We start from the raw sequence: 17,585 nt of genomic DNA, 5'->3' as shown, positions 1-17,585 counted from the left end.
CTTCCAACTCACGACCTTCGGCAACAAATCGCTTAGCCGAGAAATATTAACAACCCTTTTTATTTCATCGTCGAGGCTTTATGATAGAGGAAATATTGATATTGCCATGAAAGTTTGATGCCCATGATCATGGTTTTGATTATGTGGCATTGTTTCACTTTATTCACAATATACCGTCCTTTTCTTCTTGGCTGTTTTACAGGAATTGCGGCGTTGGAGATCCCTCTTGGGCAGAGTTGAAGCAGTTTGTGTCGTTTTTGCACGTCCAGTTGACAGATTACAAAAAATCAATTTTTTGTGACCCTATGGTTGAGCCTGACTTACCTGGATTTGCAAACTTCGTTAAACGATTCATGATTCAAATGTCACAGGTAAGTTACATGAATGATTGATATGAAAGAGAACACATACCGATATTTTAAGATGTCTTACGTGATTATATGCTATTTCAGTGTGATTTTGATTGCTTTAGTTTTCGATATGCTAAAATATTTCGTTCCGCTCTTATTGCTTTTGTCTGTATCGACCCTTAAATATGAATGAGTGCTTTGTCGGCATGTTGTTTTACTAACTTAGTATCAGTTTAATATCTTGATTTATACTGTTTAAAGGATTTTGCAACGCGATCCCTGCACATGAGTGAAGAATCATTTGAACAAGTAGAACGACAACAAAACGCGAATCAAGATGGCTTGCAGCCATTTCAAATGAAACGAAGATGGGAAACGAGGTAACGTTATAAAAAGAAACGATTTCTATTAATGATAAAAAGAGTAAATATTTAATCATTGACGTAAAGCAAAATTTAAATAATTATAATCATCTGGAAGGAGTAAAGTCCCGATCAGCACTTAATGCAAAATTGTGACTGATTTGAGTATGCTGAAGAAATATTTCAGTGTATTAGCTAAATCTTTTAAACTACATTTAATTTTATATATGTTACTGCTCACACTGAGGAGCAAACGTACTACGTATGCCTCATATTGTATCAGTTGTGACTTTAACAAAATAAGCACTGCGATATAACATGTTCATCTATGAACTGATATAAACATTTTTAAGATATAATCATATCTATTTATCAACTTGTTGTTTCTGTGCCATCACTGCAGCCATATCGATTATGATCATGCTGACTTACACAATTCCTTTCGATGTCTTTTTTTTACCTTCATTACAGTACCACGGTATTTTAAGTGTAGCATTTATACATTGGCTCTGTAACAAAATCTACATTTGTGTGGCCAAGAGTTGCCAGTAAAAGTTTATGACCAAAAGAGTCTTAAACTTGATACTGATACCAGTAGCATGATAGAAACGAGGTCTATATTTTATTTTCAAATTATTAATGACCTTTCCTGAAATGCAAGGTCACGGAGGTCAAATGTGCTAAAATTTCAATGATTTCTCCTGTATATTCCAGAGGCTTACGTCGATGATATTTGCAGACCCATTATGCCTCTTGTTTTTCGATTTTACAACAGTCCTCATCCATATCTGTTTTTCAACGAAGACAAAAATACTGTCACATTCCTTGGATTCAATCTACGGAAAGGACAACATGATCTGTATGATTTAGTCGACAACCAGAAAGGCAGTAATGGAACTATTTTGGTACAAGGTATCATGCACAAAGCCTTATACGATTCCTTAATCAGACAACGCGTTCCACTCGATGAAAACATTGCTGATCTCCCAAGGTAAGTATTTCTAGATGAAAAAGCATTGATATTTGTGATTTGGATTTCCAGAGGGATTGTGTAAAGTAGATAAAATTATAAGGATTAACTTAAATACATGTTTTATGTTATGGAGCTATAACAAAAAAATCCGTAGTGTATTCTTATCATAAAACGCGAAGTTAATCCTTAAATAAATAAATCATACTGATTGCAGGATGATTGGTTGTTACAAACATCATTTTGTAAAATAAAACAAATATAACCCTATATAATGAAAGGTTACATATAGTTTTAGTTGATTCCTTACTTTGCATTCTTGTATATGCGAAACACGCACACAATTTACAAATTTTTGCTTTAAGAAAACACTTTAAATAATGATTTGTTTAGATTACAGCATACTTTCTTGATTATCAAAATCTGATCTTAATGCAGAACATATATCATACAACTTCAGATACTAATACATAAACATAATACCATAAAATATATATTGGGTGTCCAAATAGATTTTAAAACAATTTTAAATATAGTATATCAACATAATTCATCCGATGCTTTTAAGTGTGTTTTGTTTTGAAATGTTCTCTGCTTTTTATACCGATTTCATCTTTATTTTATTTTAATAATAGATATATTTTCGATGATTCATGTATTATGTTTACATCAATCCAAAGTTTATAATCCATACGTGAAGGACCGATAACTCAAGGTAGTTACACATAGATATTGCCTGAAAAGGTGCATTTCAGTTCTAATTTAAGCTTGGAGTTACTTATTTTAATAATTAAAAAGAATTACTTTCTATTTTGGTCAAGTTATGAGATGGTTACTTATGTTTAGCATGTGTAAATTGAATAGAAAGCAAAAAAGATATCTACAATACATTTACTTTACTTTGTCTTTTTCAATAAATGGTTTATACATAATTTATTAGCTGACCTGGTCTGAGGACCAAGGTGAGCTTACGCCATACCGTGGCGTCCGTCGTCCGTCCGTCCGTCGTCCGTCGTCCGTCCGTCAACAATTTCTTTAAACGACTTCTTCTTCACCACTGATTGGAATTTAACTAAATTTGACTGGAAGCATCCTTATGTGGTGGGGATTCAAAACTGTACAAATGGTTGGGCTGACCCCCCTGGAGGCTGAGGGGCGGGGCTAAGAGGGGGCAATTTGGCTTTATTGCTTTAAGCGACTTCTTCTCTGGAACTGAGAGATGAATATCAACCATATTTGACTGGAAGCACCCCTAGGTGGTGGGGATTCACAATTGTACAAATGGGTGGGACTGGGCTGACCCCCAGGGGGCTAAGGGACGGGGCTAAAATGGGGGTAATTTGGCTATATTGCTACAAACGACTTCTTCTGTAGAACTATGCATAAAGGAATATTTGGCTATATTGCTTTAAGCGACATCTTCTCTGGAGCTAAGAGATGGATATCAACCATATAAGAATAGACCCTGGGGTCTGACCGAACCCCTAGGGACCTAGCTTCTTGGTCACAGCTTGGAAACAGTTGAGATGCCCACCCTATAACCATATATATAGTTGCTGAATATAAAGAGATGAATGCACATATGCTTCCAGGATGGCCTTGGGGACTACCCCACCATTGGATACTTAACCACTGGGTCATAACTTCGAAATGGTTTAGATCCCCACCCCAAAACTACATATGCAAATGCTGGACAAAAAGAGACAAATGCAGTCATGATATTAGAATTGATCACAGCTTGGAAACAGTTGATATCTCCAACCCTTAACCGTACGTAAAATTGCTGGACATGAAAAATCTAGTACATATATATATAAGGATTGGCCTTGGGGTTTGGCATATTCCCTTGGATCTCATTTGGAGAATATTTTGCCATGATTGCTTAGATATCCAGGTGAGCGATACAGGCCCTCTGGGCCTCTTGTTCACTGGCCAGATCAGTGGACACAAATTTCATTTACAAAACGTATCAAAATGTGAATAGTTCAATATGAACATCAACCTGAAATGTACATAAGCTGTGGTTAACTCCGCTCACCTCTTCTGTAGATGACGTCACATCATTGTGTCTCATTCGCGGAATTTTGCATAGCTCCGCCTACATGTATTGTTGTCGACGTCATGGTAACTTGACGCGTTCTATGGTCAGGTTTATAATGGTTATTTGGTGAATGTCAATGATGACGGTACATACATATCAATTCAATTGTGAAACTTCTGTCTCTTATAAATGAACAGCCTATATTTTCATTGAAGAACACAACGACTCGAAAAACTACGCAGAGTAATGGGAATAAAAGAAAATGGTGACCCCGACGCTAGCTACGAGCTGACCTCGGACAATATGAAGAAAATTTTGGCAATTTATATGCGTTTCCGGTAGGCGATTCATTTAAAAATTGTATTAAATGTATAATCAACTTAATAAAATTCATAAATATTATGTGCTAATTTCCTTTTGATTTCAGTGAATTCGGATATTAACATTATAAAGTTATCAACTTATAACGTTAACATAGTGCTGTTTTCTTTACTTTAGGTGAATAAGATTGCTTGTGTGGCGAATAAATAAATTTTGTTTTCTTCACATGTGATGATATTGTTCCACGTATACATACATGCTTACCTGCATTAATGTTAATAAAATACCAAATTATTTCAGGTGCAACATACCTGTCATTATCATGGGAGAAACGGGGTGTGGAAAGACAAGTCTCGTAAAATTTATGTGTCAACTACAATGTCCTGCAACCGACGTTGTCCGTAACATGATTCTGATGAAGGTAATGTCTCTTTCCTTTATCATTTTAAAGCAGATATCTTTTTCTGAATGTCATTCATTTATTCATTAATACGTTTGTTGAAAATTAATTTTAAACTTATGTTTGATATTTCTTCTATTTATTGAAATTGTACATTACTCTCGCTAGCAAGATAGTTTTTGTCATTTTCGCTGTGCAGTTCCGCATATCGTTGTTTAAATAAGTAAGCTGATTTCCGTTTACCTATTTTGATAAGATATTTTAAAACAAATAATTGTCTCAGTCGAACACAATACATTAATTTAGCGTACATTACGCTCAATTGATTAGATCAGGCTAAGTTGCAGTTAAGAACAAACCGTTTACTTTATTCATTGAATACGAACTCTTTTCTAAAGACGTTGCGTGTTATGTATCGTATAATGTTACATTAACGTAATTCTAAATATGGCATATAGGTTGTTTTGCGTTTCTTTAAAATTCACGATCAGTGATTGCATACTATTTGAGGGATTACTAAGCTTCAAGCGAAGTAATGCGATGACGATGACATGCAGCATACCTTAATAGTGTGGATAAATAATTTATATCATATGCTCGAGTAGACAGACGGATCCCAATGGATTTAGCAAACAGGGCATGTATGAGGGTATACGAAGGAACAGCATTTATTTGGAGACGAGATCTCGATATTGTTCCACTTGTTGAAGAAGGGAATGATCGAATATTGGCGATACGTGTTCGTCTAGTGGATCAACCAGACGTCTATATGATGGGAGTACTCATGCCGTTCACATATCCACATATCTTAGTATTGACAAGTATCGGAATACAATGGAAATACTAGAGTCACTATATGATAAGTATGCAGAGGAGGGAACAGTTTTCGTTCTAGGAGGCATGAATGGGACATTATCTCGTGACTATGGCAACACAAACTCATGCATGCTAACACAAGAGGTAATATTCTTGAAAGTTATTATCCGAGAGGCAGCTAGTTTCAATTAACAGTCAAACTTGGGCCGCTGGACCAGATTTTACGTTTTGCAACGGTAATTTAAAATCGCTCATTGACCAGGCTTTAGTTCCGTATCATAAGGTTGACCTGGTGAAATTTGTTCTGTTACGGACGATGAGTTAAATAATATGACCGACCACTTTCCTGTTAGATTTGAGTACCATATCCCTTCTGTCATTTTTTGCGAAAGCCAAAGTCCTTTTTGACCACCACTAATGGGAAGAAAGCTAACGACCAACAGCTAAACAGACTCAAGAAAGTGAAATTCGAATCTAAAATTTGTTGCATAGACGTGCTAAACGGATATTTGAAAGCTTGCACCGAAATTCTTATTGGAGCAGCTATGACAAATTTACCGCACAAGTCTTTTAAAAGTCATCTAAAGCCATATTCGAATTATGGTAACCTTAAGGAACTGCTCTCAACAATGAGAAAACAGCGAAGAGAGTGGTTAATTAATGGAAAACCACGGGATAATCCTGCGACATCTTACAAGAACTATAAATTGTCAACGTGCAACTTCCGACGTGAGCAGCGAAGAGCGCGCGAAGCATACGAACAGGCCCAGTTCCGAGATCTGCAAGAGAATGCAAGTGTAGATATTAGAACATTTTACAGATTCGTTCGGAAAGGTCGTTCTAACAAAGAAACCTGTCATTAGCTAATAGTCGTTGGTAAAGTCATGAGGGACCCGGAAAAATTCCACCGCGTATGGTATTATCATTACGCAGGACTGGTGAAACCGAATGATAGTATTGATTTCGACCAAGAGTTTAAATCTCACATAGAGCACAAACTCGTGAGAATAGTTGTAACATGGATGATACTGCGTGTGTAATCAGAGACGAAAACATCACAAATACTGAAGTTAATCGCGCTGTTAAGGATATGAAATCAGGGAAATCTCCTAGCCATGACAGTATTGTAATCACGGATTGCAAATATGTAGCCGAAGAACTTGTTCATTTTTTAACCAAATTATTTAATGTCATTGTCATGAAAGAGAGATATCAAATTCATTTAAAAAAAGGATTGTGATAACGTTGTATAAAGGTGGCAAGACAAATAAAAAGAATGTTAATAGCTATCGTGACATTACACTGACATCGGTATTACAAATAATATCCGAAAACACGATATAATAGGGTTTTGCGAAAGTCAGAAGGCATCAGGTTTCCTACACAACTTAAGCAAGGCTTTCGATCTGGTTGTGGTAGCATAACGTCGGATTTTATTATGAAGGAAAGTATATATCATTATATGGATCGTGAATCCAAGGTATTTGTTGCATTATTGTTGTAGGCATTTGACTTGGTTTGGATTGATGGATTATTTTACAAGCTGTTCACCTGGCAAGATATGGCGGTTACTCCGCGACTCATTTAGTACAGTAACCTCGCGTGTGCTTTTTAAAGAATACTTATCAGAACCGTATGACGTTATGCAAGGCGTCGGTCAAGGCCGAGTACTATCTACCTGGCTATTGTTAGTAATGATAAATGATCTTGCCATATAACTTGACCTTGCCATGCATAGACTTCGCATAGGTGATATCCACATACCGGGTCTGTTCCTTGCCGATGATACTCTCGTTTCTGCAGCGTGTGCTTCTCATCTTCAATGTACTCTGGATATAGTACATAGATACTTAGTAGTCCTTCTATCTTGGACTCGTCAGTCTAATACAGTACAAGGACAGCGTTGTCTATGCTGGTCTGCTTATGACGTCATCGTCGGCAAGTGGTGAATGCATTTTAATACAGATGGAAAAGGTTTAAAAGTGATAGGATTAGGAATAAAAAAACAACGGAATGTCTCCAGCGCTTTGTGTTACTATTTTGAATAATATTTTACTTCCGTCACTGACGTACGGATGCGAACTTTGGAACAATATTCGTCTGTCAGCAACATGGAGATATATTGAAATACTCGATGGAAAAGTAGCAAGAAGATGTCGAGGATTCGAATATGACTCACCTTCATGTGTTACAATTTCTCCATTAGGTCTATTGGAAATCCAGGCATATGTGGACAAGTGTAAATGGATTTTTTTGGAATCGTCTGAACAGAGGAGATGCAATATATATATGGAAAAAATGTAGTTTAAGGCTTTATTCCAGATATTTTGAGAATTCATGAAAAGTACAACTTTCACAGCCTCTTCAATGATTTTTTTTTTATTATAGAGACATCATTGGAAAAACAAGTTGGAGAAATTTCGTAACAAATGTTATCTACTACTACCAAGATAAGAAATGGAGGATTTAACTAAGTGAACGGGATAAAATCTGCATCTATTCAGACATACAAACGAAGTTGACGTTACATCCACTATGGGTCTAGGCGTAAAATATCCGCCTTATATTTGGAAACAAGCAGAAATGATTAAGTTATCATTTCTGATATAGTTACATGTAAATTGTGTGGACAGCAAGGAAGCAATGCCATCGTACATTTTTTAATACAGTGTGGCAAACTATACGAGATGAGAGATTCTATATTTGACAACGTGGTAAACATATTAGGTACAATGAACTATATTGGTTGTCTGAACTGGAGGACACTGAAATGGCAAAAATAGAAGAGGATGCATGGGATCACTTCATGCTTAAAAACAGCGTCAGCATTGCTGCTTTGACCAAAAGTTTAGTTAAACGACTCTGTGGTTAGCTGTTAGGCCGAATGCCTGCAGTAATGACTACAATATAACTGCTGTAAACGATAACTCTTAAAGTGAGCTAACTCTCAATGTTTGATTGTCATGATAATGGAGGAAATAAAGATATCTATATCTATGGTATTATTTCCTTTTTCATTCTTTATTATTTCTCTCCAATTTTCTATGATATATGACATGTAATATTTTTGTATCGTCTCTACTTTTTGTTCATACGAGAGAAACTCCCTGCTTGAATAAGACTCTTGCAATCTTAAACTTTTTTAATCATTACTTATTGATCAATTGTTGTATTTTTGTCATTAATAATATTATGTTAATTATTTAACTAGCCTGCTTTCTCCACCTTACTTGATTTCCAGGTGCACGGCGGAACTACTAAATTCGATATCATCAAAACAGTACAAAAAGCAGATCAAATTGCCGAAGAAAACAAGAAGAAATATGGATCTGGGTTCCTCACGGTTCTATTCTTTGATGAAGCTAACACGACAGAAGCAATCAGCTTTATTAAAGAAATTATCTGTGACCAGACAATGAACGGAAAGAAATTAGTCGTGACAGAAAATCTCAAGTTTATAGCAGCTTGTAATCCTTACAGAAAGTGAGTTGAACACCAATAAACGTGTAGTATACATGTCTTCTATATATTCCCCGTTATTTAAGGCGGTCTACCATGTTGAGATATATTTTGACCATACTCAATATTAAGATATATTTACTTAAGCCGTTTTCAATATGGATATAGTCGATATTAAAGAAGTAAGATTTTTCTTTAGAATTACAGATGTTTTGGATAAATTTTGGTATTTGGAAACAAATGAAAATTCACAGGAAACAAAAGTTCAAAGAGTGAAATGTGGAACTCGTCCTCTGCAGATCCTATATTTTACCAATGTTGCTGGCGAGGGAGTATCAATGCAGAATATCAAAAAAAAAAAAAAAAATGCCAGAAGAAAGTTTCTATAAGACAGATACAAACTCATTTTACGCTTTCCCCTACCTATGAAAAAGGACGGAATATATTTTAAATGAAATGCTCATCGATTCTTAATTTTAGCATTTTATTTATTGTGTCATGACAACAATGCATTATATATATTGAATGATGCCGGTATCCTATATGAAACAGCTATTTCAGACTACACATGCGGAAACGTTTCCTTAACGCTCTCAAGCGAATGAAAACGAAGCTTGTTTGATGCAAATATCTTATCCAAATACTTGGATTTTTTGTATTAATTCTAGAGATTTGGTATATCTGATGGATGCATCTTTATTTACAGACACTCCGCGGACATGATCAAAAGGCTGGAAAAAGCGGGTCTGGGTTACCATGTCAAACAAGACGAGACGACCGACAAACTCGGTGAGATATCTCTTTGTTGATATGTTAATTTTTAAAATGGATAAGATTTGTTATTTTACATATAAATAGCTAACCTTACATAATCGCGGTATATGAACAAAGTAAGCAAACCTACCACATTCTCATACGTTTGTCAATCTTCTGATAAAAAATAATATCCTGACAACTAAATAAAATTGTAAATGCATACAATAGGTACCCGATTATGTCGTACATTTTGGAGATCATTTTTTTCTACTTTTTTCCCCCAGACTTATTGTAATTTTCGAAACTATTTGACTGATTCCGAAAAACATTGTAAATGAATTAATAAAAAACTGAATAAAAGTCAGGTGATTTATAGCCATAGTTGCTCGTGTAAGCACGGCGCGGAAAAAAACCCTGCGAGAGACGTGAGGTCGCTGCTGGTCAAAATGATGGACAGGGTCGCTCCCTCTTGACCAGGTAGTAAACAGAGGTCAAATATGAAACCGTGGGATAATGTGACAGTATCTGGATAAACTGGATAAAAACAGTTCTAGTGTGATGGTTTTTAATACAAATTATTATCAGGGCTAAAGTTAATAAAGGAAAAACCTCGCGCGAATACCATTACAAATATGTACCGGAAATGTCGTCTACCATAGCAACTCGTCAAAATTATTGCCCTTTGCAAAATATTCGCCCCAAAAATAAATTAAAAAGAAACATAACCGAAAATGAAAAGAAAAACAATTTCATATCAAGTAAAACGGATTTGCAGAGCGTTACTTCCAAATCGTTTACAGGAGATTTGAGAAGAGGGTGGTATAAACAAAAATATAGAGATATATTATTTTATTTACCCCTTTTATTATCAATCTATTTAAGGACACATTCCTATGCGCCATCTTGTTTACCGAGTACATCCCCTACCTCACAGCATGCTACCTCTGGTCTGGGACTTTGGTCAGCTGAATCAAGATATGGAGAGACAGTACATCACACAAATGGTTGCCAAGCAAACACCTTTGCAGATTTCTGGAAGAGCGAATGTAAGAGTGATGTTATGGCTATCACTAAATATCGGGCAAGCAACGTATCTTCTTTCTGTAATTTTCATTGTATAATATTTTCATAATAATGCAAGGCAAATCAGCAAAGGGCTGAGTAGACCTTCAGCGGATTAATAATTGTTTGTTGGACTATTCCTCCATCAAATTCAAGAAATATTGTTTATTACTATAATATGTAATTTATCTATACAAATCATGTCTTCCAGACTGCCAGCCAAATTCGACGTATTAGTGCCCTTGCTGCATCTAAACAAGAAGACACAGTGGTTGTTTCCATTTTACTCGCATCGCAGTCCTATATGCGGGCTCAAGAGGTTTATAAATAGTTTGGTCATTATAGCAGTAGCTTCTGATTTTAAATTATGTGTGTTTTTTATGCCAACTGCACTATATCTTACCGATACACGCATGGCATGGCCATCTAATATTGCTTTAATGTGAACTGATCAATGCTTCTTTATAAGTTAGAAATATTGAAATCATACCGAACATGATTACTTTGGTTGCGTGGATCAGACATTGTAGTTCACATAAGTTCCCCGGTAAAAAATCAGACGTAAAATGGAATTACTGAGTGGAATAGTTATTTATTTTTGTGTACTAGTGTATGACTACTAAACTGTGTCAAATTGTTAATTATTGCATGGGTACTAAAAATGTGGGAATGTGATGTGGGAAACCTGTTAGGGATTGCTTCGATAATATTCAAACAAAATTGACACTTATCTGTTTTTCTTTATATAGGATGAGTGCAGTTTTGTAAGCCTGCGAGACGTTCAGCGAACACTTCAGGTCATGTCCTGGTTTATAAATCAGGGCACACTCTTGAGAGCTATGGAGGAAAGGGTATGTGTTATGTAAATGAAAATATTTATAATCTGTCCAGCAAGCATCAATTTATATGCATGAATTTCTATCCCGTACGTACTACTTAAACTTAAGCCCGAAGAACCAAGTGGGTTTATGCCGTGTTGCCGCGTCAACTTTTTACTCAAACCAACTGCTTAGCATACATGGATGAAGGGTGACCAAGTTCGTCAAATGAGTAATCTTCATCTATAGTCAAGGTCACAGGGGTGAAGGGTATTGCAATATTTCATCTGAATTACCGAAAGGTCAAGGATATATGTTGTCAGTTATATGCTAAGATTAAGAGATACGAGGTTCATTGTCCGAATGAATGGCCTTCATCGATACCCGAGGCCACATGGGTCATATGTGTTGAAAACATTTAAACAACTTCTGACTAACTGAAATCCATAGGATGGTGATATTTGGACAGCAGCTTCCTCAGATGGAAAACTATCAAGTCTGTTTATTTCAAGGTCACATATGGTCAAATGTAACAAGTCAAAGGTCAAAGGGGTCATATATGTTTAAATCTTTCAACAGGTTATTTTGAATGACTTAGAGTCACAGTTACTGATTTTTGTACCTTTACTTAAGTCCACTTTAAGGTAACAAGTGTACGATCAATAAATAACATGTGAGCGAAATCGCACGAATAATTTTTTGTAGTAACGCTTACAGTTTGTTGTGATTTATTCGTGATGTCAGGTAATATGCATTTCTACCGCCAGACCTTAATAAAGGTCGTTAGTCATCCGTTCGTAGATTGACGTCATGTTTTGTTCTAAAAGGGCATGGTGATATATATCTAAGCATATGTTTATTCAAATCAAATATTACAGTGTGTTTTCTATTTAACAGATGACAAACAAGGGCAATCCGGCTTTTGATAGTATTGGGACAAAGACGAGAGCTCTTGTACTGGCATTAGGTGTGTGCTATCTTTCTGCGTTGAAAGATAAAGATAAATACATAAAGCACATTTCCGCAACGTTTAGAGGTAACTGTTTATTGCCTGGAGGAGCCGGCAGATTTGAACAGGAAATACGGATGTAAGTTTTTTTTTTATTAATAATGTCATAAAAATAAAGTTCATTTAAGTTCTATAATTAGTAAATAGACACTACCTCTATGGTAAATTTATCTATGCATGTTTACTTGGGAACACGACAAAGTTCATTTAAATTACTGAGTTCATGGTTGACAGTTTCAATTTTTAATGCGATAGCAAGAGGTTTCATTGCACCCTTTACTTGCTGAGTTGTGAATGTTGACATATGGCACTGTGTTGTACCTTTGAGCAAAATAATTGACTCCGCTTGTTCCAGTCTACTCAGCTGTAAAAGAGTTTAATGCTAGCTGTGAGCGTCGAAATGGCAACACCAGCTGTATGCTCCGAAGGAATTTGAAAACGATGTTGGCTGGTTTCAAAAGCCCTATAAATGAATTTGTAAACCGCTTTGAAATGACCTACGAACTAGGTTGTGATAAAGCGGTATTATTATTATTCGTTTTCAAAGACACATTATTTCGCGAAATGGCAAATTTAAGCGGGTTTTTCTTTTTGATACCAGATGTCAAGAAATCATTTTGGACGAAGCCACAATAGGACCAAATATTGCAAGAAACCAAGCCCTCAATGAAAACGTTTTCATGATGACAGTATGCATCGAGCTGCGAATACCTCTGTTTCTTGTCGGTAAACCAGGAAGTTCCAAGTCTCTTGCGAAGGCTATTCTTGCCGACACCATGCAAGGCGCTGCTTCAAAAAAGGATTTGTTCAAGACTTTCAAACAGGTAAATAATATCCATAATCACCAGGAAACTTCAAGGTTGATGTTGTATTTTTACACGAACAGTAACAATGTGAGACATACACAACAATATGAATATAAACCATTCTACCCCTTACTTAGGTGAGGGTCCTAAGAGTTATTTACATTTACATTGGATACGTCGTAATTACCAATGATGGCGTGACACGACGGGAGAGAGAGAACATGTTACTTATCTTGGGTGTTTTTTTGAAATGGCTGATCTAAATCCCTCTACGCCTTCTGCGCACACTACTATATCATCCAGTTGGTTCCACTCAAGCGGTGTTTTGATGAAGAAGGAGTTCTTGTATGCTTCCTGTTTGTATCCTGAATGGACTTGAGTTGTTGACAATGTTCCTGTTTACTGTTGCTGATGTTTCATAGTTCTGATAACGCTTTGTGTTTGTTTTTCGCGTCCTTCCAGAGTGCTGGATTATCTGATTTGGCGGTAGGGCTGGTATTAACCCCTCTTCTATTTTGTACATGAATACTAGTCGCTGTGATTTCCTTCTGTTTTGTAGGGTTGGCAGTTTTAGGTGTTGTAGCATTTCTGTGACACATCCTTCCTCCCGACTTTTGTAATTTCCAGTAATTAGGCGAGCTTTGTATTCTCTCTAGTTTTTCAATGTCTGATTTTAGATGAGGGTCCCAAATAATACTGCCATAGTTCAGACTTGATCTAACAAGTGATATATATGCTGTTTTCTTGCACTCTTTTGGGCAGTGTTTTAAATTTCTTCTCAGAAAGCCTTAAGTTGAGCTCGCTTTCCTTGCGATGTTGCTTATATGAGTACTCCATTTTAGGTTGTTTGATATCTAGAGTCCTTGGTATGGATTGTTTTGTACCTCTTCCAAAATGTGGTTATTCAGACTGTAGAATTTTGATGACTTTTTCTAAATTGACATGATGTAGCATTTTTTGGCATTAACTTTTATGCTCCATTTATCTGCCCATTCTTCAAGGTTTTGTAGGTCATTTTGGAGGATGTTATGGTCATTGAATGTTTTGATTTGTCGATACAAAAGGCAGTCGTCGGCGGAAAGGCGTACTTGTGATTTGACTGAGTCTGGTAGGTCATTTATGTGGCAGAGGAAAAGGAGTGGTCCTAGTACCGTACCTTGAGATACTCCGGAGGCGACGTGTTCCTCCTGGGACGTTGTGCCTTCAAGTACAACCTTCATTTTCCTCTCACAGGAAAAGCACGATCTGAAGTCGTGATTTAGATTGGTGAGTACTCTATGGTTTTCAAGATGTTTAATTTCTAGCATGTGTCGACAGATGATGTGCTCCAGAAGTTTGCAGGGGACTGATGTTAGTGACACTGGGCGATTGTTTTCCGCAGAGTGTTTGTCTCCCTTTTTAAATATGCATGAGATGTTGGCATTTATCCAGTCTGCTGGAAGTTCTCCCTAGTTAAAATGATTTTTGAAATATTTTTGTGAGTCCTAATGATATTTCTGTTGCGCATTCTTTGAGGATTCTGTTTGGTATTCCATCTAGTCCTGAAGCTTTTGATATGTTTAAGTTCCTGAGTATTTTAGTAACACTGTTTGTATCTATGTATAGTTTCGGAATTGTTTCCTGTACTCGGTTTGTTGTTTCTTGTATGTTGATGTCTTTGTCGATGGTGAATACCGATTTAAACTGTTGGACTAATATAGCCGCCTTTGATTGACTGTCACTGATGAGAGTACCTGTGCTTTTTAGGGGGGCTACTCCTATTGAGTCTTGCTTTTTTGATTTGATATATTTCCAAAACGGTTGGTTGTTGTTATTTTCGAGACCTTTTAGAATGCTGGTGTTAATGTACTCCCATTCTGCTCTCCTTAGGTTTCTTTTGCATTCCCTTTGATGGTGTCTATAAATCTTCCAATTATTAGTTCTTTTGGCCTGCTGGTAAAGCGTTTTTTTCCTAATCATTTTCCGCTCTTTAGATTTCATCCATGGTAGTTTGTTTCGTGTTCTTGCACCTTTTGATGGTATGTAGGTGTCCATAGCATTGCGCAGGACCTCTTTAAATGTTCTCCAGAGGTCATTGACATTTGCATCATTTTGGTAGTCATGATCTAATTTATTCGATGTTTTGGTGATGTCTTCTTTTAGTTTATCCCATGATGCACGTGAATATTGATAGAACTTCCTCGCTGGTGAGGAATTGTAATGAGGTTTTGTTTGAATGTCCGTAACTACCATTTCGTGGTCTGATGTTCCTGGTACACTGTATGAGCTCTTGGCAAGGCTTGGGTTTGTAGTAAATATGAGGTCTAGCATGTTGTTTTCACGTGTTGGTTGGTCATGTATTTGTGTCAGATGTGCTCCTGTTGTTATGTTGATAAGTAGGTTTTGTGTTTCTTTATCCTGTCCACCCTGGTTTACAGTCATGTTGTTCCAGCAAATGTCAGGGCAGTCGAAATCCCCAGCCAATATTATTTTTTTGTGGTTTGAGTCCAAAATCTTTGTCAGTCCTTTATCGAGTTCCATTAAGTCTATGTTGTTTCTATGCGGCTGGTAACAGGAACCTATAATGTTTCCCCGGAGCTTGATTTTCACCCATTCTATTTCACAGTCCGTAACATATTCTGTCTTTTCAACTGATGTTATGGATTTTTTCACTAGAATGAATACACCTCCTCCTAGAGTTCCTCTGTCATTTCTGTATACTTTGATGTATCCAAGTGCAGCTTCCAGTTCTTGTTTTTTTTTTATCTATAATGCTTCGACAATTTACAGTGAGGATTCTGAGGTTATCTTTTTGAGGCAGGTGGAAGATTGAACTTTCATTACTACTTACAAATTTTGGTGTTCCTGATGATTTCACACTGCTGTTATTCTTATCCGTTTTGGGCTACTTGTTTTTAGTGGGCTAAATGCACTTGCAGATGATACACTCTCTAATGTTGTGTTTAGTTCCGATAGTGGTTCGTAGAAGTTAGTACTATTTAGTTCATAACTGTGAAAAGTGAATGAGGTTACATGCAGGCTGTCACATTTGTAGCAGTACCATTGGACGTTTGATCTCTGGAGCAGTCGTAGTCTTTACTGCAGAGTTCAATGCATAATCTGTGGTGCCAGATACAGCACTCGTCACAGTAGGTTCCTTGGTTTGACCATGTCACTGGATTTCACATAAACCGCATGGGTAGACCGGTGTTTGTTTTGGACCTGGGTTAGATTCTATATATCCAGCAAGTAACATTAATAGCATCAGAAGAGATCTATTCCTCATGCTTTTGAAAGGGGTTTAGTTATTGGTCGCCTTACCCATGATGACATACTGTTGTTAAGAAGATTGTGGAGCATATGGTTGTGTTCCTCATTCTGAACATTACTTTGTTAGTACATCCGTTCTTCCGTACAGGAACGTGCGTGCGTGCGTCCAAAGTAAATCGTGTTTCTTTGTTTAGCAAATATTGTGACATGATTTGATTTAATTGTGAAATAAGGAAAACTAGTTATTACAACTGTTTCAAGCAGTTCAACGTTACTTTACCGTTACCGTTTTTCTTTTTTGATATCAGGGTAACAATTTTGTATTAAACACAAGAAATCAAAACAAAAGTACACTTTACATTCCCGATGCGATTAAAAAAATTTCATCAGCGATGTTCGAGGCCAAAATTTTCTATAATGAAAAAAGTATTCTGGCACAGATCAGTGTTGAGCCCTTCTCTAGCCGACTACTTATATTAGTGTTTTGTAACCTCGGTTCCTTAAAAGTCGCTCTTCGTTCGATTATCGGCTATTATTTACTTTCATATCAAACTGCATTCTTGCGATTAAGCAAGTACAAACCTGACAATTAGAGGAGGGAACTGATCAACTCTTTTCCAGTTATTAATACGTAGAGGATTTGATAATTGTCTTTTATTTGTAGGTGCAAATGGTGTCCTATCAATGCAGCCCCCTTTCAACTTCTGAAGGAATCATACGAACTTTCAAGCAGGCTTCAGAATTTCAAAAATTACAGGACCTTCAGAAATTTGTGGCGGTTGTCGTTCTTGATGAGATTGGACTCGCAGAGGACTCACCTCATATGCCCCTAAAGGTCAATATTATAATTGCAACACCTCTTATAACCAATTTCCTTTCTGAATTTAGGGACTTGAATGCTATCGGGAAAAAAATAATTCCATTTATCCATTTTTTTGACTACAATCATCGGATTGTGGGCTATTCAAACCAGGTTTCGTCCATGTTCCGTGGTCCGTCCGTCCGTCCTTACACAATTGTGGTTTGTACTACAAAAGTACTTTCTCAAATTTCTTATGCTGGTTCCCCTAGGTCGTTAGTTATGTATAACTAATTTTCAAACTGTTCGGAAAACTCAAGGTGGCCGACAGGTGAAATTTTGAGACTGAACGAAAAACTAAGATGGC

At 36.6% G+C, this 17,585-nt stretch overlaps 1 protein-coding gene across 3 annotated transcripts in view; it reads left to right on the top strand.

Moving 5' to 3' along the window:
* The window catches only part of LOC110454205 (E3 ubiquitin-protein ligase rnf213-alpha-like), a 102,083-nt gene that overhangs the window by 30,345 nt on the left and 54,153 nt on the right, over positions 1–17,585 (top strand). For all 3 annotated transcript variants that reach the window (XM_021503585.1, XM_021503584.1, XM_021503586.1), the window contains 13 exons: positions 203–371; positions 612–730; positions 1,488–1,703; positions 3,939–4,061; positions 4,345–4,465; positions 8,502–8,743; positions 9,426–9,508; positions 10,358–10,521; positions 10,749–10,856; positions 11,287–11,388; positions 12,253–12,443; positions 12,966–13,188; positions 17,084–17,254. In XM_021503585.1, coding sequence (XP_021359260.1) covers positions 203–371; positions 612–730; positions 1,488–1,703; positions 3,939–4,061; positions 4,345–4,465; positions 8,502–8,743; positions 9,426–9,508; positions 10,358–10,521; positions 10,749–10,856; positions 11,287–11,388; positions 12,253–12,443; positions 12,966–13,188; positions 17,084–17,254 — 2,032 coding nt within the window. The remainder of the gene's footprint in view (positions 1–202; positions 372–611; positions 731–1,487; positions 1,704–3,938; positions 4,062–4,344; positions 4,466–8,501; positions 8,744–9,425; positions 9,509–10,357; positions 10,522–10,748; positions 10,857–11,286; positions 11,389–12,252; positions 12,444–12,965; positions 13,189–17,083; positions 17,255–17,585) is intronic.

This window comes from Mizuhopecten yessoensis, unplaced genomic scaffold (assembly GCF_002113885.1).
Source record: "Mizuhopecten yessoensis strain PY_sf001 unplaced genomic scaffold, ASM211388v2 scaffold7721, whole genome shotgun sequence".
NCBI lineage: Eukaryota > Metazoa > Mollusca > Bivalvia > Pectinida > Pectinidae > Mizuhopecten > Mizuhopecten yessoensis.
Note: the sequence above shows the minus strand (reverse complement) of the source record. Positions and strands in the feature narration are given on the sequence as shown.